General features: G+C 42.8%; 1 protein-coding gene across 5 annotated transcripts in view; it reads left to right on the forward strand.

Moving 5' to 3' along the window:
- SPTBN1 (spectrin beta, non-erythrocytic 1) overlaps positions 1 to 21,267 on the forward strand; it is a 215,097-nt gene extending 193,830 nt beyond the window's left edge. For 3 of the 5 annotated variants that reach the window (XM_021924817.2, XM_017947527.3, XM_021924818.2), the window contains 12 exons: positions 545 to 749; positions 1,173 to 1,547; positions 5,164 to 5,408; positions 6,598 to 6,736; positions 7,452 to 7,536; positions 9,396 to 9,592; positions 10,703 to 10,815; positions 11,486 to 11,549; positions 16,007 to 16,245; positions 17,474 to 17,647; positions 19,179 to 19,221; positions 19,933 to 21,267. In XM_021924817.2, coding sequence (XP_021780509.1) covers positions 545 to 749; positions 1,173 to 1,547; positions 5,164 to 5,408; positions 6,598 to 6,736; positions 7,452 to 7,536; positions 9,396 to 9,592; positions 10,703 to 10,815; positions 11,486 to 11,549; positions 16,007 to 16,245; positions 17,474 to 17,647; positions 19,179 to 19,221; positions 19,933 to 20,151 — 2,098 coding nt within the window. In that variant the 3' untranslated portion in view covers positions 20,152 to 21,267. Of the gene's footprint in view, positions 1 to 544; positions 750 to 1,172; positions 1,548 to 5,163; positions 5,409 to 6,597; positions 6,737 to 7,451; positions 7,537 to 9,395; positions 9,593 to 10,702; positions 10,816 to 11,485; positions 13,860 to 16,006; positions 16,246 to 17,473; positions 17,648 to 19,178; positions 19,222 to 19,932 lie in introns of those variants that run through there. The other 2 variants (XM_021924821.2, XM_021924820.2) reach the window with 2 other exon arrangements.
- Positions 21,268 to 22,746: the final 1,479 nt, after the last annotated feature.

Consider the following 22,746-nt stretch of genomic DNA (forward strand, 5'->3'; position numbering starts at 1 on the left):
AACAAGGATGGGCACTCAGCCCAGAGAAGGTAGAGGGCCGTGCGTGCCACACTGGCTGTGTCATTTGTCCCTCTGGTAGCACGGTACCAGAGAATGCAAGACTGCTCTGGATTTTACATTAACTTAGTTTTTCTTTTGCCACCTTCCTGACTGGGAAGATTTTTGCATTAACTTTTAACGTCAAAGGAAATCCTGATTTGCAGAGCCAGAGGTGCAGAGAGAATTTCCTCCTCTCCCTGCTAAATTTGCCTACCCCCACTATTCACTGCAGCAGAGTGAGGCACTACCCATCCCTAGTGTAATAGTAGGGGTAGGCGAATTTAGCTTACACATTGGCTCTTTTGTTTATATATTGGCTTTTCGTGACTTCAAATTGTGGCCAATTTCAGAGTTTTATTTTTCATGCTAAGTAGATTAACCAGAGTTTCCTTTGAGAAATATGATGTAATATGTTCTCCCATTATCTCCACCTCATTTGTTTTTCCCCTGAAGAAAATTGACATTTAAGATTCTTTTTCTCCCCATTGCTTCCTTTCTTTTTCAGTGAGCGCATTAGCATGCGGCAATCCAAAGTGGATAAACTGTACGCTGGTCTGAAAGACCTTGCTGAAGAGAGAAGAGGCAAGCTGGATGAGAGACACAGATTATTCCAGCTCAACCGGGAGGTGGACGACCTGGAGCAGTGGATCGCTGAGAGGGAGGTGGTCGCAGGGTCCCATGAACTGGGACAGGACTATGAGCATGTCACGGCAAGTACTTGAGGCAGTGCATGAGTTGGCTGTGCAGTGAGCGATGGTGTGGAAGGCCATTTGCATTCCTTATCTGTGAGCAGATGAAATGCCCTGGATTCCAATCAGAGGTCTTGGGGTTTAGTTTTAAGGTGGTGTTTCTTTTTTAAGCAGGTGACTTGCATTTAGGTTGGCTAACCTCTCTGTGCACCCCTTCCGCCGGTAGTAAAAGGAGGTGGAGGTAGTGCCTCACTCTGCTGCAGTGAGCAAGAAGGAAACCCAGTTGCTAAGAGGTTCTCGAGCTAAGATCTGTTGTTCTTAAGTCTTGAGTATTATTGGTTACATCTTGCTTAGAGGCAATTTCTTTCCAAAGGGTATTCATGTGATCAAGAAATACAGAGTTCACAGTGCTCTCACTGATTTCCTTACCCATCCCTGTTTCAGATGTTACAAGAACGATTCCGGGAATTTGCCCGAGACACCGGGAACATTGGACAGGAGCGTGTGGACACGGTCAATCACATGGCAGATGAGCTCATCAACTCTGGACATTCAGATGCCGCCACCATTGCTGAATGGAAGGACGGCCTCAATGAAGCCTGGGCCGACCTCCTGGAGCTCATTGACACAAGAACACAGATTCTTGCCGCTTCCTATGAACTGCACAAGTTTTACCACGATGCCAAAGAGATCTTTGGGCGTATACAGGACAAACACAAGAAACTCCCTGAGGAGCTTGGGAGAGATCAGAACACAGTGGAGACCTTACAGAGAATGCACACTACATTTGAGCATGACATCCAGGCTCTGGGCACACAGGTGGGTAGGGCAGCCACCCAGGGGTGCTGGGGAGGCTTTTTCTCCATAGAACGTCTTTGGGCATTTGTAAGTATCTCCCTGTTCCTTGGCTCCTCAAAAGAATTGCCCCAATTAAGCACATACATGTACCCACTTTGTAATAGTGCTCCATTTGGGAAAACTTATCAGTGCCTAAAGGTCTGCGTTTGCCACATTTGCGAACATTAGATGAGTGCCCCCATGATTAAAATAAATACAGCAGATGCATACACAAACGTTTGCAAGTTATAGGCCTCAGCAAGTGTTTTTACTATGTTAGCATATCCATCCAGAACAATTTCCAAAATAATACCTTACTATTTTTCATCAACCAGGTTCTAAGTTACATGTCTAGAAAAAGAAAGAACAGGATTCTGCATGCCTCATCCCCAGTATAAAATGACTGGAACTAAGACTTTGTTTAAAAGATGTTTGACAAAGTAGTAACAATATAACAGAATCTAGTGTAATCACTCTCTAGTTTTCTTTCTGATCTCTGCACAGTTTCTTGTTTAGTCTTCTGCCTTTTAATTGAAAAACAAATGTAGTTTTTTTTCTTCTAAGTTTCGTGGCCCTAGAGAAGAAGCCAATTTTATTTAGGATGTTATCCCTGATTATGTCAGGGGTTCTTGTTGTTAAGAGTATATTGAGTATCTAAATTATCTCAGCTTTTTCTGTTAAAAGCCAAATAGTAAGTATTTTCAGCTTTATGAGATACACACGCTCTGTTGCAGCTCTGCCCTCTGTTATTGTAGCATAAAGCAGCCATAGACGGTGAGAAGATGAATGAACGTAGCTGTATTCCAATAAATCTTCATTTACAGAAACAGGCCACCCAGATATGGCCTTGGGCTGACCCAGTCTAGTGCCTCAGCCTCTAGATAGCTTTGGTATACTTTGGGATTTGTTCTGTGAAGGGACCACCTTGATTGTTGTTCTCTCTCACTTCCCCTTAATTCCTGTCACTATGACTGCAAGTTTAATTTACCTCTTTAAGCTTTGGTTCCCTAGTAGTTTAAGGATTGAGGTGCAAAACATACGACATAGTGAGATCTCTAGAAATGTTTTCTAATTATTATTATATAACAAAAGTTTAGGGAAACATGAGATACCTAGAGATAGAATTTAAAAACACCTTAGCAACGTAGGTCTTTCCTCTGCACCTCTAAAATCATTTACTTTTAGAACTGCAAGACACTTGAGAGACAGTGGAGTTGCTCTCTCATTTTTTCATTAAATGCCTTCGCCTCATTAGACTTAGAGATGAGGAAGCCCAAGAAGGGTCTCGGAACATCCAGGGTAGGAATCTAGTCCCTCGAGTCTGATAGTCTGCACCTCGCCATACCCACTGGGCTATGATGTTTATAGCAGTGAAAAGGATGTGTGTCCTACTGCAGGTATTGACCTGATCTGGGTTTCTTTTCACAGAATAACAGCAGAAGGGAAGGCTCTTGGTGCAAGCTCCCAGGAGCATGTGGTGCTTCCTCTTTGGTTGTTTCCTTTTGTGCCAGCTTCTCCTGCCACTGTCTCCATTCTGCACGGGAGCTGTGGGAGTGACACATAGCACTGATGGAGGTCTTGAGTGGTTATGCAAAGCAATAGTTCATATTTGTGGAAATTTTCACTTTTGCTGTCCTCTTTTACCTTACATTTTATTGTCAGCAAATTGAAAACAGCCAGAGACACGGAAACAGGTGTTTTGAAAAATGTGGTTCATCGTGTAGGAAAATTAGCTTTTCAAGTAATTTCCTGGGAATTTGTTCATTGTAATTTGAGTTAAAACTGAGCCATAATCAAAGAATATTTCCAAAAATCCTTTAGGATATGGAAATCAAATCACACTGGAAACCAGAGCCTGTTGGTTCTTTTTTGCATCTTTTGCAGAAACTGCTTTTTTTTTTTTTTTTTTAAACCTATTATCACCTAAAGTGCTTCTGTGCAATCGGGGGTCAGTAATCCACCTCCCCACAAGCCCTAGTGCTGCCCATCCCCACCCCCTTTTACCCCACTTAGCATTTCTCCATGTACTACTGTCATAGACATCTAAAAGTTCTCATCATCCAGGACAGTTGTCTACAGACTTCTTTGATCACGCAGCTTTATCAGTACATGATGATTGGGTGTCCATTTCCCTATATATGTATGTCTTTAATGGGGCATTGTACACAAGTATGGCACTACTAGTGTTACATACTTTATATAAGACATTTAAGAGGAGAAAATTTAACTATAAAATTAGCCGCACTTACTAGCTTCAGTTTTAAAGACATATACTGCTCCCCAAAGAAAGGTAAGAGTATATTCTTATTTTTGTTTTTACAGAGGAAAAATATTATGCACGTTGTCTGTACTGTTTATTCCAGTTAGTTGTCATCTTGGAGTGCTTTTTGTGTGACTACATAGAAGCCCTTCCTCATTCTTTTTCATGACTGAGCAGGAGTCTCCTGCTGGATGCACCATCATTAATTTAACCAGTCATTCACTGATGGTCACTTTATTTTCAGTCTTTTGCTTTTACATATACTGCTGCAGTAAATAATCTATGCATATTTCATTTCCTAAATATACAAGAATATATATGTAGGATCAGTTCCCCAAAGTAGGATCATAAAATCAGAAGGTACCGCATTTATCATTTTCATGGGTACTGCCCATTTACCTTCTGTAGAAACTGTAGTCGGTTACACTCCTGTCTACAGAGAATGAGTTCACTGACAAATATGTCATCGCACTTGGATTTTTGCCAACTAATAGATGACACATTACAGTATCTCCATGAAGCATCTCTTCATGTTTAAGACCCATTTGCATTTCCTGCTCTCTGAATGTTTTCTTCATGCCAGTTTCTGTGTTGGTTTGTTGGTTTTTTCTTTTTTTTTCTTTTCTTTTTTTTTTTTTGGTTTGATGACTGTCATAGCTGAAAAAAATAACTCAACCAAAATATGTAGATGTAAGTAGGAGTGCATCATTGGCTCCATTTACCACATCACAATTCTCAATGCGTATTTTTAGATTTGCAAGGTTTTTGTTGAAATGTGGCTATTTCAGGCTTCACCTTCTTTAACATTAATTAGTTATTTTAACCACATAGGATGCCACGTTTTTATACTTTTTGAGTGTAAATGTCCCATGGTGAGAACTCTTACAGGCGATACATACATTGTATTCACATAGCAATGGGAAGTCATTTTCAAGATGTGCTCTTCATGGCAGTTTCCCATTCATCATAAAAACTTTTATCTTTACCATGAGATAGCAGATGAGGTATTTATTTCTTGGACTATATCTGAATATGTCCCACTCAGATATCCCAGGCTGCCTCCAGGGGACGTTCCCTGACTAAACCCTCCTGCCTGTCTTCCTGTAGCATTTCATTTGTTTTATCATTCATAAAGAACTTAATAATGTAGTTGAACAGATGTATAGAAAACTTGGGTTTTTGTGAGTTGGATCTCCCCAGTGAAATTGAGGGCTCCTTAAGGGGCATGGGCCATGTTTTGACTCTGTGCTCCCTTTAGTGTGTGAGCAGAATGGAAGAGGGTGATGGTGGGAAGGCCACCATGGACTGACCTGGCTCATCCCCCACATGGCTTCACAGGTGAGGCAGCTGCAGGAGGATGCAGCCCGCCTCCAGGCGGCCTATGCGGGTGACAAGGCTGACGACATCCAGAAGCGCGAGAACGAGGTCCTGGAAGCCTGGAAGTCCCTGTTGGACGCCTGCGAGAGCCGCAGGGTGCGGCTGGTGGACACGGGGGACAAGTTCCGCTTCTTCAGCATGGTGCGTGACCTCATGCTCTGGATGGAGGATGTCATCCGGCAGATCGAGGCCCAGGAGAAGCCAAGGTAATGCTTTCAGCCCAAAGGAAATTGGACTCATTGGCCCTTGGTTAAAACATAGGAATCTTCCAGAGAGAAGCAGGAGCCTTGAGAGCAGTTCCTGCCTGAGTGAGAGCTTCAAGGCCAGAGAGGGGGTGGGGAGGTGCTTGGAGTGCAGCACCACTGCTTTGGTTACCTCGTGCACAGCATCACCAGGGAATGGGGGTGCCTGGGGTTACCAAAGCCTCTCCCATTCTCCCTACTCCTGGCTCCCATGTCCCACAGTCACTCAGGCCCTCTTGCCCACATCTGTGCTTGAAGTAGGACCTTGTGCTTCAAGTAGCCACATACCTTGAGCATGACTAACTGCCCTGTCTTTGCAATGAGATGACTTTTCTGAGTTATTTTTCTGTGCCTGTTTTTTGGATTAAAAACCACTCTATCCCTTACCATGCACTTTACTAAAGGTGTCACCCTGAATATCTGCTTTAATATGGTGTCCTTGGGTTATTATTTAATATTTGTCCTATATTTTTGGCTTCGTTTCATGCAAATTAGTGAAGAGAAGTTAACAGTGGAACACAGAGGTACATATTTAACCTCCAGTTCACCCCTCTGCCAACTCCAGCCCCCACTGTAATTGAGAAACTATGCCGCAATAAAAGGGATTTTTTATGATATATATTTTTGAAGCAGTTGTATTTCCTTGATCAGAATCAGTAGGTTTTGATCCATGCTGGTCACTGCTTTCTAGGCTAGTTCCCATCCTGTGTATCTTTTTGTGTCTCAATAAGGAGACCGTATTAGCTGCTCTTTGATATGCATATCCTGAATCTTTGACAGCTAACTCATCAAGGTGCAATTGGGGCACCTGTTACTGCTTCTCTGCTTTCTAGAAGAGAGTCTTTCTGACTTGCATTTCAAAGGAAAAGTATGAACAGAAAACCATTGCTTTTTCTGGCACCCACCTGGCAACCATTTTGAATTATTCAGGCAGACACACAAAAACAAAAGCAGCCATATTCTGAAGTTTGGTTGCCTGGCTGGTCCTGAACTGTGCTGTCACTGTGCTTTGGCTCCAGTGGCCCAACCTAAGCTCAGTGAGTGATTCAGACCTGAAAGACCATCAGTTTCCTTCAAATTAATTGTGTGTTTTAAAACCTACAGATTTTTTGAAAAGTTTGATCTAACGGAAGCATCGTTTGTGTAATTTTAGGGATGTATCATCTGTTGAACTCTTAATGAATAATCATCAAGGCATCAAAGCTGAAATTGATGCACGTAATGACAGTTTCACAACCTGCATTGAACTTGGGAAATCCCTGTTGGCAAGAAAACACTATGCATCTGAGGAGGTAGGGTGCTACTTTGCTTTGGAGCTGCAGGATAAATGCAGCTGGTGTCAAGATGTAAAATGACTTTGTTTTATGTGTGTGTGTGTGTGTCAGAGATAATGTGTTTACATTCATATACGCACACGTATGTTTTAAAACTCCTTTCCTGTGCATCTAGAATAATACAATTATGCAAGACTCTAGGCCCACGCTGGCAAATCTGTGGCACAGAAGACAATTTTTGAGGGCTGCAAAATGGACTCCCCTTCCTCCCCAGTCAGTACTCTTTTAGATGATGCCAATGTCCATTGACTATGCCCTAGATCAGTTTGCTGTTGAGTGCATGGTTGGTGATTCTGGTTAGGGCAGTGGTAATAAAGAGGTCAATTATTAGTTGTGTGTGTGGCCCCCTGCATGGGAATGGGCGTCCTCTCCAAGAGGTCAGGGCTTTGTCCCTCTTGCTGTCCCTTTCCTGAACGTGTTTGCTGCAGGGAGCCTCCTCACAACAAAACAGCTTTGGCAGGGCTTCCCCACCTTCCTCCTGCCGCTTCTGGAAGGAGCAGTGCTATGCTTTTCTTTCCTCTCCCAGTCCTCAGACAGACTGAGCAGTCCTTAGATATCTCCCAGCTTAATAGTGGTCTTTGCAGAAAATGTATTTTTCTAATATAAAATGATCCCATCAAGAGGATGTGGTGCAGTCCATTAAGATGTCCCGGGGATTATCTTTTTCATACAGATCAAGGAAAAATTACTGCAGTTGACGGAAAAGAGGAAAGAAATGATTGACAAGTGGGAAGACCGATGGGAATGGTTAAGACTGAGTAAGGACGTACTTTGTTTATCTTTCTGCTCTTTTGGGTATCCGTGGAAAGCATGCATGTTTATTTTCCTGCTTTAATTCATTAATGTTATCACTTAAAGATTGTTTGAGTTTTAGATGCCTTTTTAGTGCCCTGTTTTCACCATTTCATGGTAAATATTATTTTTAAGAATCTTCCTATGGCATAGTCATTTTTCACCCCTTGATTGATCTCAGTGTCATAGGTGGGAATTGGATGTTCTTTAGGGATGACAATTTGGCACCTCCCTGGGAGAATACAGATAGAAGCCCTCTCCCCCATTTTTCTTCAAGAATTCTTGCTTCAGAGTCAAGGTGGAAAGTCGGTCTCATTAAGTCATATTTGGTGCTCTCAGTGGAATGTTGATAACATAATAAAATAAAAACCAACGTCTATTAAAATTTTGCTGTGAACGAGGCATTGTTCTAAGTGGTTTTTAAATGTCTTTCTGTATTTATTCCCCAAAGTGACCCTGTGAATTAGATTCTATTTTTAATTCTCATTTTATAAGGGAATATGTGAGCTAATACAGGGTTTGTAATGTACAGTATTAGGAATAGCATTTCATAATTGGTATGAGCACTAACAGCCCAACTCAAGCATTGCTTACCATGCTTTGCCATTCTGTGTTGGAGTTCTGGGCTCTGTCATGATGTTCTGACTCCATCTATGCGTGTTATGGGTGTTTACTAGAAACCAAATGCAAGGGCCTTTTCTGAAAGGTGTGACAGCACATTCTTTTGGGCCCAGAGCCCTCAGAAATCCCACTTTTTGACCATTCTTTGCAGGAGGATTTGATCTGTATGTTTTGAGAATTGTGGGGCAGTTTCATTCAGCTCAGCAAAACCCACATTGCACACTGAACCAGGCACCAGCTTGTATACCAGGGACACAGTGATGACATGCACAGTACCTGCCTTGAAAAGCCAACAAGTCCCTAGTGCAGAGGTGGCATCTTCTTCATGTAGTCATGTTGGGGGCTACCGAGGTGCTGAAAGCAGATAGCTAGCCAGCTCCTTGGGACGCCAACACTTCCCACAGTCCATTTTTTACCTCAGTGACCCCAGGCTTTGCTGCATGAAATGCAGTGAAAATCAGTGTTAACTGTAGCACAAAGCCCGGTTCTAACCTACCTTCTCATAACTATGGTGGAACTAGTGTTCCCTCACAGGTGGAGGAACGGAATGAAACAGAGCGAAAGCCTTGGTCTCCACCATCTGTAGTGTTCCCATATCCTTCCCTCCCTCTAAACCCCCAAAATAAAATACTACTGCCCAAAAGAGGGCAAGTTAAGAATGCCTGCCCATCTGGCTAGGTGTAGATTGTGAATTCATGCAGGTCTCTGAAGGCTTAGCTCATGAAGTGGGGCCGAGTGAACAGAGCGTTCACTGTAGACCTGCGCCGGGCAGTATGATAGCTGCTGTCCCACGTGTGGCTCTTGAGAACTTGAAATGTCTCAAATTGAGATGTGCAGTGAATGTGTGCCATTAAATGCACATCAGATTTAGATTTAGAAGGAAAAAAGATTGTAACAGATCTCAGTAGTTTTTTTCATATTGATTACATGTTATAATGATAATTTTATACATATTATGTGAAATACACTATCAAAGTTAATTTCACCTATTTATTTTTACTCTTTTTAATGTGGCTACTGGAAAAGTGAAAGTTGCATGTGTGGCTCACATTACATTTACATTGGACAGGGCTAATTTAGAGTAGATGATAGACTGGTTATGCAGGTAGCCATCACCAGAGGGCAGCAGTGCCAAGAGATAAGGCCATATGACTGCCCCATCACCTCCTGGTCAACATGTACTTACTCATGGTACCCTGTGCAGTTCTGGAGGTCCATCAGTTCTCAAGAGACGCCAGTGTGGCCGAGGCCTGGCTGCTTGGCCAGGAGCCGTACCTGTCCAGCCGAGAGATAGGCCAGAGTGTGGACGAGGTGGAGAAGCTCATCAAGCGCCACGAGGCATTTGAAAAGTCTGCAGCTACCTGGGATGAGAGGTTCTCTGCCCTGGAAAGGCTGACTACAGTAAGTGGCCACTGAGCCCTTTGCCTGTTGGTGCCATGGCAACTTTTTCTTCCTGCTTGCCTTTTAGACCAGGGAATTCACACGGTTGATAATTTTTGTTTTTTGTTTTTTGTTTTTTCAAGTAGTGAAGATCTTCTTAAAATGGGTGGCTCCTGTGGAGCAGGACCTAGGGAGAGGGTCAGGACTGTTACCTCCTCAGTCACATCCTGGGCACCTGCATTTATGATCCCTTATAATAGCTTCCTGCCTGGGGATTGATTGGTGGTGGTGGTGTTTTTCTCCAAATCTTTCATTCTCCCCTATCTCAAAAAAGCTTTGTTCTCGAGGTGGCATGGCCTCAAAATTTTCTTCAGTTTCAGAATTAGAATTCCCATCAAATAGAAGCTTAATCCTATTCTGTTGTTAAGTCCCCATTCCTGATCCTCTCTTCCGTCAACATAAAGGCCTTAGAATAGGATTTGTGCACTGGTGTTTCCTCTTCCAAGACTTTTGCTTTCCTGGTAGAAAGCTGATCCTTTGCAGTGTACAAAATGGTGTTTCTGATTTCCAGTTCTGGGCATTTAAAATGTACCTGCATACATTTGTGTTAAAACAGAGTACTTCTGGTGCATCCATATGACTCATGAAATGGCTTTGTTTCAGTTAGACTATTCTGTGGCTTTTTAATGTGTTGTTTGGGTTTTGGCTGAACGCAGATCCCCACCACAGCACAAGCGGCTTCCTTGAGAATTATTGCAGCTCTGTCCCTGGTGTTTGTCTGAGCTCTCCTGGGGAGTCCAGCATGAACCCTCAGGCTCAGGTACTTTCCTCCTCAGCAGAGTTGAGAGTTGCATAGTTAATTTAGAAATTAAACCCAAGCTCCCAGGGGTCCTACAAACAGCTCACAGGAATTTTGCCAGCCCATGGAATAGACCATTTCCTGTAGTTTTAGGTTGTAGCTGCAGTTCCTGTGAACCTAATTCCATTTGGCTCACAATGTTAGAGCGTCTTCTTGTCCAGTGTGGTCCAGTTTAGCAAACTAGACAGGAGGACTTCCTGGGTTCCTAGAACCTTTTTCTGCAAAGAGGCAGAGTTCGGGACTCTACCAAACATCACTCTGTTTTCTCTTAGTTGGAGTTACTGGAAGTGCGCAGACAGCAAGAGGAAGAGGAGAGGAAGAGGCGGCCGCCTTCTCCCGAGCCGAGCACGAAGGTTTCAGAGGAAGCTGAGTCCCAGCAGCAATGGTGAGTCCCAGCAGCCTCAGAGGCTGGGCCCTTAGTCTCGGTGGCCAATGAGGTTTATGGGGCATCTTTCTGAAGCCTTGCATTTCTAGGCCTAACCACATGCCCTGCCTACTCATTGCTTCCATAGACTGTTTAAAGTCTGTATAGTTACCCGAAATAATCTTGGAGGACACTGATCTGTCCACAGTCACATAGGTATGTAGGTGGCAGAAGTAGAATGTAGACAGTGCCCTTTCTCATCCTGTGTGCACACAAACAGTATGCTCAGAACTTCCATATGATTAAATGCATGGAGTGAACTGCCCAGAATTTAGGCCAGTGATTTTGTGGTGATGCTTTTTTTGAAAGTTCTAAGTAACTTCACACAGAGGGCAGCAATTATTCTCTATTTCCAAAGGGCTAATTATTTTGCTATGGTAAGAGCTCCATGGCAATCTCTAATGCTGCCTTTATTTGGTGGGGCGGGGCATAGGGCATTCCTGTAGTCATATTTTCTATCTAGAGTCTATTTAAAACACTTGGAAGTTTCAGATTTAAAAAGAATTACATTATGTGAAAGGGTTGCTTGTAATAAAATAGAGTGATGATGTTCTCCCACCCTCTCTTACTATTTGCTCTTTCTCCTCTTCTTCCTTTCCCTTCCTCCTCCTTTCCCGCCCTTCCCTAACAGGGATACTGCAAAAGGAGAACAAGTTTCCCAAAACGGTTTGCCGGCTGAACAGGGATCTCCACGGGTTAGTTACCGCTCTCAAACCTACCAAAACTACAAAAACTTTAATAGCAGACGGACAGCCAGTGACCAGCCATGGTCTGGACTGTGAAGTTCACTACCATTTGTCAAGAATCAGCCTTTCCAAATCCTCTGGGTTTTGACTTTTTGGCTTCCACTTCACCCAAAATGTTAAAATTTTTACTTAATTCATAGCCTTCCTTGGTTTCATATTTGTTTGCATTTAATTCATGTTTGAGTCTCTTAACTGATGGATGCCCAGCTGCCTTAAAGCACCATACTTATTTTTTGTTTATTTATTGTGAGCTTTTTACTTTATTAAGATTTTACAGCGAAACCCTTACATGAGTAATTGAAATGAAATTAAATGAGATTACAGCATAATGAAGAAGAAAACTAGAATCTAACAGGTATGACACATTCAGTTATTCTAACAGGACACAGTACTGTGCTATATGTAGCCCCCTTTCCAGATGTTATTAACCTGTAGTAGTTTACTATTAACTAGGAAGACTGGTGTATGAGGAGGGAGACATTCTATAATAAGATTAAAACCGAAAGTCAGCTGTGTAACATTCCATGAAAGATGCATTCATTCATTGAAGATGACAAAAAGGGAGTTGGATATATTCTGGAAGCTGTTGTAATTGCAGGCACACAATCTCAAACGTTTTGAGACCCTTGGGTCATTTATTACTTTTTACAAACCAGTTCCTCTCTAACTTTTTTTCTGCCAATTCCTGAATTGAAAACTGTAGGCTTCCTTGCACAGATGTTGCAGCCAGCCTCAGGAGTAAAGTGCCCACTGACTGCTGCTGCCACCTCTGTCTCGCTCCCTGTCAGTGCTGCGGCACTTGGGACACAGCAGGTGACAGCGGTTCTCAGCATGTTTTAGAAGCCTGCCTCACAGACTTCCGTGCCTCTCCATTCAGCCGATGACTTCAGGGTGTCAAACTGTTTTAATTTTTCAAACAAATGGAACAGAAGCCATTGTGGTTCATCCTGATTACTTGAACGTTGCACTTGGTGGACCGTGCCTGGGAGCGCTCGCATGCCCCCTGGCTTCAGAAGTCATGTCAGTGTCTCTGTAGACAAACTCCACTCTACATCTTGGATTAGTCTTCTGATTCATTGTTCATTTCCTCAAGACTTTTTGTGGAATTATCTGATAAAGGAAGCTTTTCGGATGGTATCTGTCAGGACACCAGCATGAATTGAAAATGTTTTCACAAAAATCCTTTTCCTTAGAAATAAAAGCTGGTGACAGAGATGGTTTCCTAGTACCGATAAAAAGAAAACCAAATCCATATTATACATCAAAGCCTTGTGAGACATTCACTTTGCTCCTTTGCCATATTTAGATGTGTTAGTGGAATCAGAAACCTGTTTTGATATGTGTTCTCCATGAGTTAAGTCTGATTTGTCTTTTTATTTCATGATGCATGTCTTTTTTTTTCTTTTGTCAGGATAACGTCATATAGCATCTTGTTTGTTTTTCCTTATCTCTATGTACATATCTATCTACTTCTGACTGTAGATGGGTATATAGATAGATGCCAAGCTTCTTATGTTCTGGGGGTAGTGTGCATCATTATTGGGTCTCTGCCTTAAAACACATCAAAATTCATTTTAGAAAAAAAAAACTGCTTTGTCTTTGGTCATTAGGGAGCTCTAATGTGTGTTTCTGGCTCCAAATTACATTTTGTGTTTTATTGATCTATATGTATATATGTGATGTTTTCATATATATATGTGTGTGTTTAAATTTTGTATCACCAGGACTGATACCCAATTTGACACTTTTTGTATCTAGAAGACCCTCCAAAAAAGGAACCACATAAGCACACAAGAAAAGAGTGCTATGATGCTTTTAGCATTTGTTATCATGCCTATTTTTATCTAGATTTTTTAATGTAACATGTCATAACAAAATTTTAATTACAATTGGATTGTATTAGAAGAAGAAAAAGTATTTTTATTGTTTTGAGTGATGATGCAGAGACTCAATGAACTTGAAAATAGCATTGCTTTGTGCACTTTGAAAACCAATCAGGTGTTTTCTGTGCTACTAGTTGTCACGTTGCATTTATGTTCACCTCCTGATTTAAGTATCTCGGGTGTGCCCAGCCACTAAAGCACTCTGGACTAATCGCTAAAGAGAAGCAACGTGGGGTGGGGTTGCAGGGGATGTGTTCACATGTACCCATCATTTGATCATAGCACTGTGATTGCTTTTGATGTGTGTCTCTGGTGGTGTGTTGTCTGTTGGCATGCTTAAAGCACATGTCCATTAAAATTCATTTTGTTCCTTTTATTTTCCTTGTTTTCTTGGTTAGTGATTCATTTGCATAAACATTAATGATCTCTGCATACTGGTTTGGGGTTTTCTCTTTCCTTCTAACTCTAAAGAAAAAATTTTTGCTGCAGAATTATCCTCAGAAGAGGCTTCCCTGGCCTTCATCTACCTTGCAGTCTGACCAAGTATGATAAATTTTAGCCGTTTTAAGGAAACATTTCTCTACCCAGGTCATTGCTGTCACTAGCAGCTTTCAAGTCAAACCTGCAGCACTAAATTTTTTTTTAACCTGGTTTCTCTACATACTAACCCCATGTCTCTCTGGACTCACACCTGGCTCAGGCCTTCCAGACCAAACTCATACTTCCTCCTCACCAGAAGTCTCCTGAAATCTCACTCTAGAGAAGATTTATCACCTTTAAAGTCCACTCACATTGTTTTGACTGAGGGTTTTGTTTTGTGGGTATTTCCCCTCCTGCAACTCTCCTTTAAAAGTGAAAAGAGAGAGAATGGTTTAAATAGTCTGTTGCTCATAAGCACGTATCTGCAGTCCGTCACTTGCAAGGCCTGGGTGATCACCATGCAGCACTCGTGCACACACACACCCCCACATGTCTTTTTGTCCTAATAATCCATTTTCCACATTGCCATGAGGGTAAAGGGTTCCAATCAAAACCACCCTTAAACTGTATAGTTTCTAGTCGTCCCTCAGCCCTGATGCTAATTATGATAGTTTGCATAGACATAACTTAAACTTGTGATTCTCCCTCCTTCTGGAGCTTTTTTTAGCCCTTTTCCCCCCAAAAAATTAGTTTTGTTCAAAATCAAGCATTGGGCCCAGCCATTAAGTTAAGACCTAATAAATGAGAGATCCAGTTCCCAAGAGTTGATAGATCCAGGTGTTCACATGGTGGTGGCCAGTCTACCATTTATCCCGTCAAGGTTGTTACTGCTAATTTGGTGTCACTTTGGTCCTGGGCAGCAGTGGTGGGCGACGTATCTAATGAGCGTGCCATTGACTTCTCCATGTTTGTCTGTGTACGAGGGGTGCAGGTTGTCTGTAATCCACTAAAGTGTCAGCCACACCCAGCTTTAGTAACTCGCTAATCGCACACCCTGGGTGTATCAGCCAGGGGCTGCTACAGTTAATGGTACACAGTTGATGGTACACAGGCTGAAAATGATAATGAATCAAGACCCTACTACATTTCCAAAGCCGAAAAGCCATGAGGGTTACAATTTAAATGAGCTTGGGAAGGAACGCTCCCGAAGACGTCTCCAGCCTGAAGGGTCAGAGCCGCTGGAAGCCTGGCTGTCTCTGGGCTTTCTCGTCTCAGTGCAGCAAGGCACCGTGATCAACCAACCCGTGATGGGGAAGGCCCTGGTTCTGTCTTTGTTTGGGGGTAAATAGCTGTGTGGTGTTGAGTGACTGTGATTGGCTTTTCCAGCTCCTTTAACACAAACTACAACCCACTCACGATACAACTTCGGCAGATGTGGTCAAATTGATGTTTGTTGACTTGCCTCATTTCCTTCCAGCTCTTAAGTTCCAAAGTCTAACTGGGATGGTAGATGTGAAATGCATGATTGTCGTCCTAATTTCTGCATGTGTTTATGACAATGTGTTGAGGGGAGGGGGAGGAGAGCCAGAGAACATTTTCAGGAACCAAGGTCTTTCCTTGTCTTACTCTGGGGGAATGCCATGTAGCTCTGATAGAGTTGTCTATCGGTCTGTTTGTGAATGCCCTTTCGCTTAAACTTCCAGCCCTTCTGGTGGCATCCTTGATCGTAAGGTGGCTGCTGTATAACGTCCACTCTCTTTCATATTTAATATGTGTGATTGTTACTGTTGTCTTTTTGTTTTAAAGTAACCATAAGAGGAGATGATCTGAGTTATATTTATTGATCAGAGGAATAGAGTGCAGTAAAACTCATACTGGCATTTTGCTTTTCTTATTTCCCTGTAAACGGGCGGGTATTAATCCATTCCCACCTTCTAATGTCCTTGGTGTCCAGCTGGCTTTGTGGGTGTGCAATGGTTTTACTGTACTGCCTCGATCTCTGCCAGGCATTTATACACAGCCACATGTGCGAGTCAGGTAGAGCGTATGTGGTCACCCCCATGGCTCATGGAGTTAGCTGAATGGCCTCTCCGCTGTCCCTAGATGGCAGAAACGGTGGATACAAGCGAAATGGTCAACGGCGCTACAGAACAAAGAACGAGCTCTAAAGAGTCCAGCCCCATCCCCTCCCCGACCTCTGATCGCAAAGCCAAGACTGCCCTCCCAGCCCAGAGTGCGGCCACCTTACCAGCCAGAACCCAGGAGACGCCTTCGGCCCAGATGGAAGGTTTCCTCAATCGGAAACACGAGTGGGAGGCCCACAATAAGAAAGCCTCAAGCAGGTAACAGCAGCAGAGCCTGCCACAGTAAGATGGGAAGTCAGCCTATGAAGGGATAAGGTGGACCACTCTTGAATTGGAAGAGAAGTATGTGCTCATGTAGTTTTATTCCTTTGGTAGCTTCCTGGACATTGCATTCTTCTTGGGCTGACGCTGGAAAGCAGGAGTAGAATGCTGGTTATTCACTGAGAGAAGGAAGAGTTGAGTTTGGATGGGAGTAGCTAGACGGGGCTTTAGTAGTTTGTCTGGAGAAGGAATTTGCTAGGTTGAGACTGAAGAGTCTTCTTTACCTTAAGTGAATGGTTTCATTTAGGAATCCTCGTGGGTTTTTTGTAAAAAGCCATTCACCATTTCCCCTGCCCTGATCTCCATATCAACCTTTATATATATATTCATTGTCTCTCAACAGCCCCAATTTTTTTATTTAACAGATGGGGAACCAGAGGCTCTGAGCGGTTAATAAAGCTCACTTTCTGTGGAAACCTAGTAAATGGCAAAGCTGGAATAGGAAACTGCAAAGCCTATGTGCTTAACTAGTAAACCCAACCACCTGGGACCACCATGTCTTATTGTGCAGTTTGTTTGCTGTGCAAGGCGATCAGAATATCTAAGAACTGCCATTCGCATTGAGAACAACATAGGGATTTATATATTAATACATGCTGGTGTAATACAGGCCAGTGTTCTGTTAAAATTAGTATATTAGGGCAGTTTGCCATACCATAGGGGAAAAGCCACTTTATTCTAATTCACCCAAAGGTACCGTAAGTGCTGATGGCTCTGGGTCTGTCTGTCTGTCAAGTTGCCAAGTCACATAAGTAATAAACCTGCAGCTGGAGGAGCTGCTGCTGGAGGACAGGCATGTTTCAGACAAGGAGCATGGCCTGTAACCCATGACCATAAGAGGGCGCTACAGCAGAGAGTACTAAACATCAATCAAAGTGAGCTCAGAGTACAAGAGAGTAACTTGCTTTTCTCCAAAGTAAAAGAGAAGACGTAGCCCTCAAACACCTGCCCTGTGCCCTGTCCCCGAACTCTCCAAGGAGAAATTTTTTCTGTTGTTTAGTGTTAGCAGAATTTAGGAAGGGCTTGTAATAAGGAAGGTTGAGGGTTGGGCGGGATCACACTGTGTTGTGTGAGGATCATTTTCATGTTAATGAAATGTTTAGTTCTTCAAGGGGAATGTGGTAGAGCCTTTATCTCCCCTGCCCTTTTTTTTAAAACTGCTCAGGTCCTGGCACAATGTTTATTGTGTCATAAATAACCAAGAAATGGGTTTCTACAAAGATGCAAAGACTGCTGCTTCTGGAATTCCCTACCACAGCGAGGTCCCTGTGAGTTTGAAAGAAGCTGTCTGCGAAGTGGCCCTTGATTACAAAAAGAAGAAACACGTATTCAAGCTAAGGTGAGAGTCGCCATGCTTCAGGGCTGCCAGAGTGGGTTTGCATTTACTTCCACTCTGAAGGTTGGTTTTCTTAGACAGCTGCTGTGATTAGTTTGTTCTCTCTTCTGCCATTTTAAATCCCCAATAAAGTGAAAAACCAGTTTGGCACATGTCTCAGGCTGAATTCTTTGGCAACTGTGGCCAGCCACCAGCTTCCCTGTGGTTAACAGTACAGCTGAGCATTGAAGGATAAGGAGCTTTTGATTTTATAACCAGGCACTTACTGTTCCCTAAGACTTAAAGAGAGCTAGTCACATTTCACAGTTTAAGAGAGGCTTTGAAAAATAGTTTCCCCATTTTTTCAGCTTATCCCGACCCAGGAGATGCTATTCTTTGCTCATGAGTTATCTGGAGATGGGTCAAGTGAGTCATCCTGGAGCTGGATGGAGACAAACAGGAAATGTTTGGATGGGGCCTGGGACCCTGTCCTCCCCTGACTCTCCCAGTAGATGCTCCAGCTGCCTCAGAACCATCTAGTTCCAAATATCTCTACCCTGTAGGATACATGTACCTCCCTACAGAGTGGAGTTAATCTCAGAATTTCTCCTCACACTTGGAAGTAGGCAGAAAAATTATTTTATCTTTTAAAAATGTAAAAAATAAACATTTTAGTGGTTAGGATGCTTGTTTACTGATTTGCACTGTTGCTTTGGGATCTGAAAAGCTTTGGTCTTCATTTATTTGTATGTTTCATGCCAGTTGGACTAGGCCAAGGGCTGCAGAGGAGAGAGTGTCAAATGATTTGATTTATTGAGCTCTGCTGCTGCGCAGTACAGGCAGGCTCTTTGGGTCCTGGAACACTTTACATTTTGTAAGACAATGCACCGGCAGCTTGGCTCCTTGGCTGCTTTCCCCTTTGTACTCTTTTCATGCAGCTTCAGAGAACTGGGATATTAGTGAACGGCAGCTACCCTCTGCTACACAACAGCACCCTCTTACTCTCCGCAGCCACAGAGTGAACCTGTGACCCCTCCAAGCCTACGGACCTCCCAGTGTCACACTAATAGGGCTTCTTAATTCTAAGACATACAGTAGAAGAAAAGTTGAAGAGACATTTTCTGTTTGCCTACTCTGAGACTCTGGAACATGTGAATGTAGGGGATACAAGCTCAGTAGCAGAATGTCAAAAGGGCTCGTTGTGTTCAAAAGCTTTCTCCTGAATTCAGTTTAGACCAGTAAGTGATCAGGCATCCACAAGTGAGTTTTATCACAATAAAGCCAAATGTTATGTTTGGGGTTTTTTTAAATCCTTCCATTGGATTGAAGCACAGGCTCCCCGTGTGTATCATTGGTGCGATTTTATGGCTTCTTGATCTCCAGGGGTCCGTTGCTGGGCCTGGGCAGGTCCCCAGGCTTGTTGGTGACATATGCAGGTTGACGCTTCTGTTGTGACTCCTGTGGTCTGCTTCTGTCCTGTGTGGGATATGGGAGTTGGGGGATTTTTATTTCTTTGTAATTAAGTGGTGACTAACTTTCTTCCTTGAAATTACAGACTAAATGATGGCAATGAGTACCTCTTCCAAGCCAAAGACGATGTAAGTTTCTAAATGTTATTTCTCTCCAGTACTTAGGAGTTTGCAAGTGTTTGTGGGATGATGGGCTTTATTCAGAATGTTCTTCGCGTAAATGATGATCAGTGATGGTTTCTATCATTGGGCTCCAGTCACCAGCACTAGAAGGTGTTTGGTTCTGTCTCTAGAAGGCAGTGAATATGATCTCGCTGTCCCTTTGCCGAGGCAGGATCCCTTGAAGTCAATGGAGGGAATCTTTGCTCATCCCCTCCCAGGGATGAGGCACAGTGAGGTGGTCCCAGGACTGGTTGTGGATCATGATGGGACCCCCGCTGCACCCTGTGCCCGTAGCCAGCTGTTTAATGGGTGTGTACCTCACCTCAAGGAAAGAGAGGGTCCATTGATGGAAAAGTAATACCTATAGTGCCCTTAAATGTGAAAAAGCACCTTCTAGGGTGGGATCTGACCACCTCACAGATTGAGACCAGTCTTCCAGCTCTTACAAGTTTGTAGGGCCACTTACTGGGTGATGAGTAGAACTGAATTTTCATGAGAAGCTGAACCAGCTTCCCTCTCCTGTACTGATAAGGCAGAGGTGCATTTGGGGACAGTGCCCAGAAGTGACTCTGCTCACCCCTCAGTTGGCCAGGTGTGCCATTCTCAAGCCTTGGCGCCAGAACCCCTCCCACCTAGCCCTCTTAGTTGAGTCTTACCTGTGTCCCTTCCTCTGTCCAGGAGGAAATGAACACATGGATCCAGGCCATCTCTTCGGCCATCTCCTCTGATAAACATGAGGTGTCTGCCAGCACCCAGAGCACGCCAGCATCCAGCCGGGCGCAGACCCTCCCCACCAGCGTCGTCACCATCACCAGCGAGTCCAGTCCCGGCAAGCGGGAAAAGGACAAAGAGAAAGACAAAGAGAAGCGGTTCAGCCTTTTTGGCAAAAAGAAATGAACTCCTTTCCTTCACCTCCTGCCCTTCTCTTACCTTTTCAGTGAAATTCCAGCATGCAAGCTCAGAACCAACACATTACTCTCTGTGCCTAATGTTCCTCAATGTGGTTGATTTTTTTTTTTTTTTTTTTTTTTTTTAATTTATAGAGCATTTCTGGGGGGTGGGGGAAACACACCTAAACACTTTATCTCCAAGTTACAAAAGTTTGAGGTGCAGAGGGAAGGCCAGATTTTTTTTAATGAAATTATATAGATTAGATCTCAGTATTTAAACTGTTCCTCAATTTTGTGAGGCTGTGTTGGAAATAACCCGCCTCTAGTGCTGTTGGTATGCAAGGCAGCGGTGCTTAATCAATATTTCCTGTGCTTACCAGAGACAAAATGTACCAATATCCTGACACCATTCTCTCTCCATTTACTTCCGGTGGTTACCCTGAGTCTTGACTATTAGAAGTGCCCAAGATGGGGCTAACCTTTATTAAACAGATCACATATGATCTTGCTGCAGCCACAGTGCAGCTCCACATTAACTCTACAGACCAAACCATTTGTATCTGGCATCACTTACTAACACATGACATGCGGCTTTTCTGCATCAACTGCTATGACGGTTAAGAATGTCAGTATACAAGAAGGAATAGAAAACTGATACTGTTTTAAATAATCTGTAATTTCAATTTTTTTTTTTTTTTTTGCTGAAATACATTATATTGTATGTTTGAGATAATTCTAGTACAAAGTATAATAAAACTAGATGTATAATAAACCCTTTAAATCATTGGTAAGTGTACAAGTGGTGGAACTGAAGCATTTACTGGACAAAGTAATGTTACTTTAATGGTTACTTGCTCGTGCGTTGCCACACTGTGTTATAATTTGCTTCATTTCCTTGCTATTTGATACATAGTGTGCATTTCTCTGTCACTGTAACTATTGTAATGACAAATTTTCATCTTACTGCACAATCAAAATGACATTGATAGGAATGAACTCCAGAGGCTGGGCCTGAACAGGGAGGTGGTCGCTCAGGCCTGGTGCTCAGTCGTACGACCTGTACCTCTCAACTTTTGCCCTATCTGTTAAATATATGCTATGTCATTAAATGCTTTTAAATCTAGCACGGTGACTAAGTGTTGTTCTTCCTCTGCTGCGTGTGCAAGCCCAGTAGGGAAACTGCAAAGGGAGAAATGACAAACAGGAAACATTTTATAACCAGTCTGGGCTCACTTTTGCATTTTTTATGCATGTCTGGTGCACAAGCTTTGGAAACTACAGCAAACAGTAATAAATGTGACTGTTTTGTAGTTACACATTCAGGCTTTATCTTTTATTTATGAAAAAGTTACCAGAGCACTTGTGAGATGTGAGCTCTGAGATAGGGGTTGGCAAATTTGTTCTGTAAAGGGACGGAGATAGTAAATATTTTAGGCTTTGTAGGCCATAACTGTCTCTGTTGCTCAACTCGGGTGTTGTGTAATACAGAGGCAGTCATTGACAGTATGTGAACGCCTGGGCATGGCTATGTTCCAGTAAAATTATTCAGGGACACAAATTTGAATTTCCTATAACTTTCGCATGCCATATAATATTTTGATTTTTTTGTAATGATTTCAAAATGTAAAGTCTACTTTATACAGATCAGACCAAAAAGGAAAAAAAAAGTAACAGGCAACAGATCAGGTCTGGCCCATGGGCCATAGTTTGTGACTTCAGCATAGAGTCGTGGGTTATTTACAAGTGACATACTTTTCCTGGGTTATCTGGATATGCTGACTCCATGCCGCTTGCATAAACTAGCAGCAATGGATGCTAGTATTATGGATGTCCAGTAAGTTATTCCACAAAGACCATGCCTAAGGTGGCATCAACCCTGGGCTCCACAGCTGAGTGTCATCAAAGCTTTCTCTTAACTCTCTTACCTCTAGGCAAACTGAGACCTCACCTTCTCCCCTGTTTCCCACGACAGTCCTTCGCCCTTGCCATGCTCAGGGTTGGAATCAAGTTGTTCCATTCTCAGCAGATCAAAATGTTTAGTTAAGGCAAAGTATCTTGGAAACAATTGTGATTGATTACAGTCTTGTACTCTTGACAAAGCTGTGCAGATGGCAAAAAGTTCACACCAGCAATCCTGGAATCCCATAAGAAATACATAGATGTTGAACATCGTGCACATAATTTCAACAGTTCGCAGATCTCTAGTTACGAATCTGGGCTTTCGTGGTATTTGCGCTCTCTTCTTGCACTTGATAAGGATCCACTGAGGCCTGAATGTGGAAGATGATGGGCAGCAAAAGGAGAAGAGTGTCAGAAGACCCCAATCAAGACGTGTTCACCATCAGAAGTTATAGGCCACACAGGGTCATGAGCTTCAAGCCTGGCAGGGTAAATAATAGTTTTTGGGTTTTTTTTTTTTTTTTTTTTTTCATTCTTTCACTGTCATATTTTTTGAGGTTTTTGCACATTTCTTATTGCCATAATGCTGTGCTATTTTACCCTGATTTTGGCCCCTTAATAAATCTGAAGAGAATTAGTGAAAATAAGGCTTAGGATGTGAAATGGCATTGTCACTTGAATCAAGGCCACTTTGTGTCCTACT

This window comes from Papio anubis, chromosome 14, assembly GCF_008728515.1.
Source record: "Papio anubis isolate 15944 chromosome 14, Panubis1.0, whole genome shotgun sequence".
Taxonomy (NCBI): domain Eukaryota; kingdom Metazoa; phylum Chordata; class Mammalia; order Primates; family Cercopithecidae; genus Papio; species Papio anubis.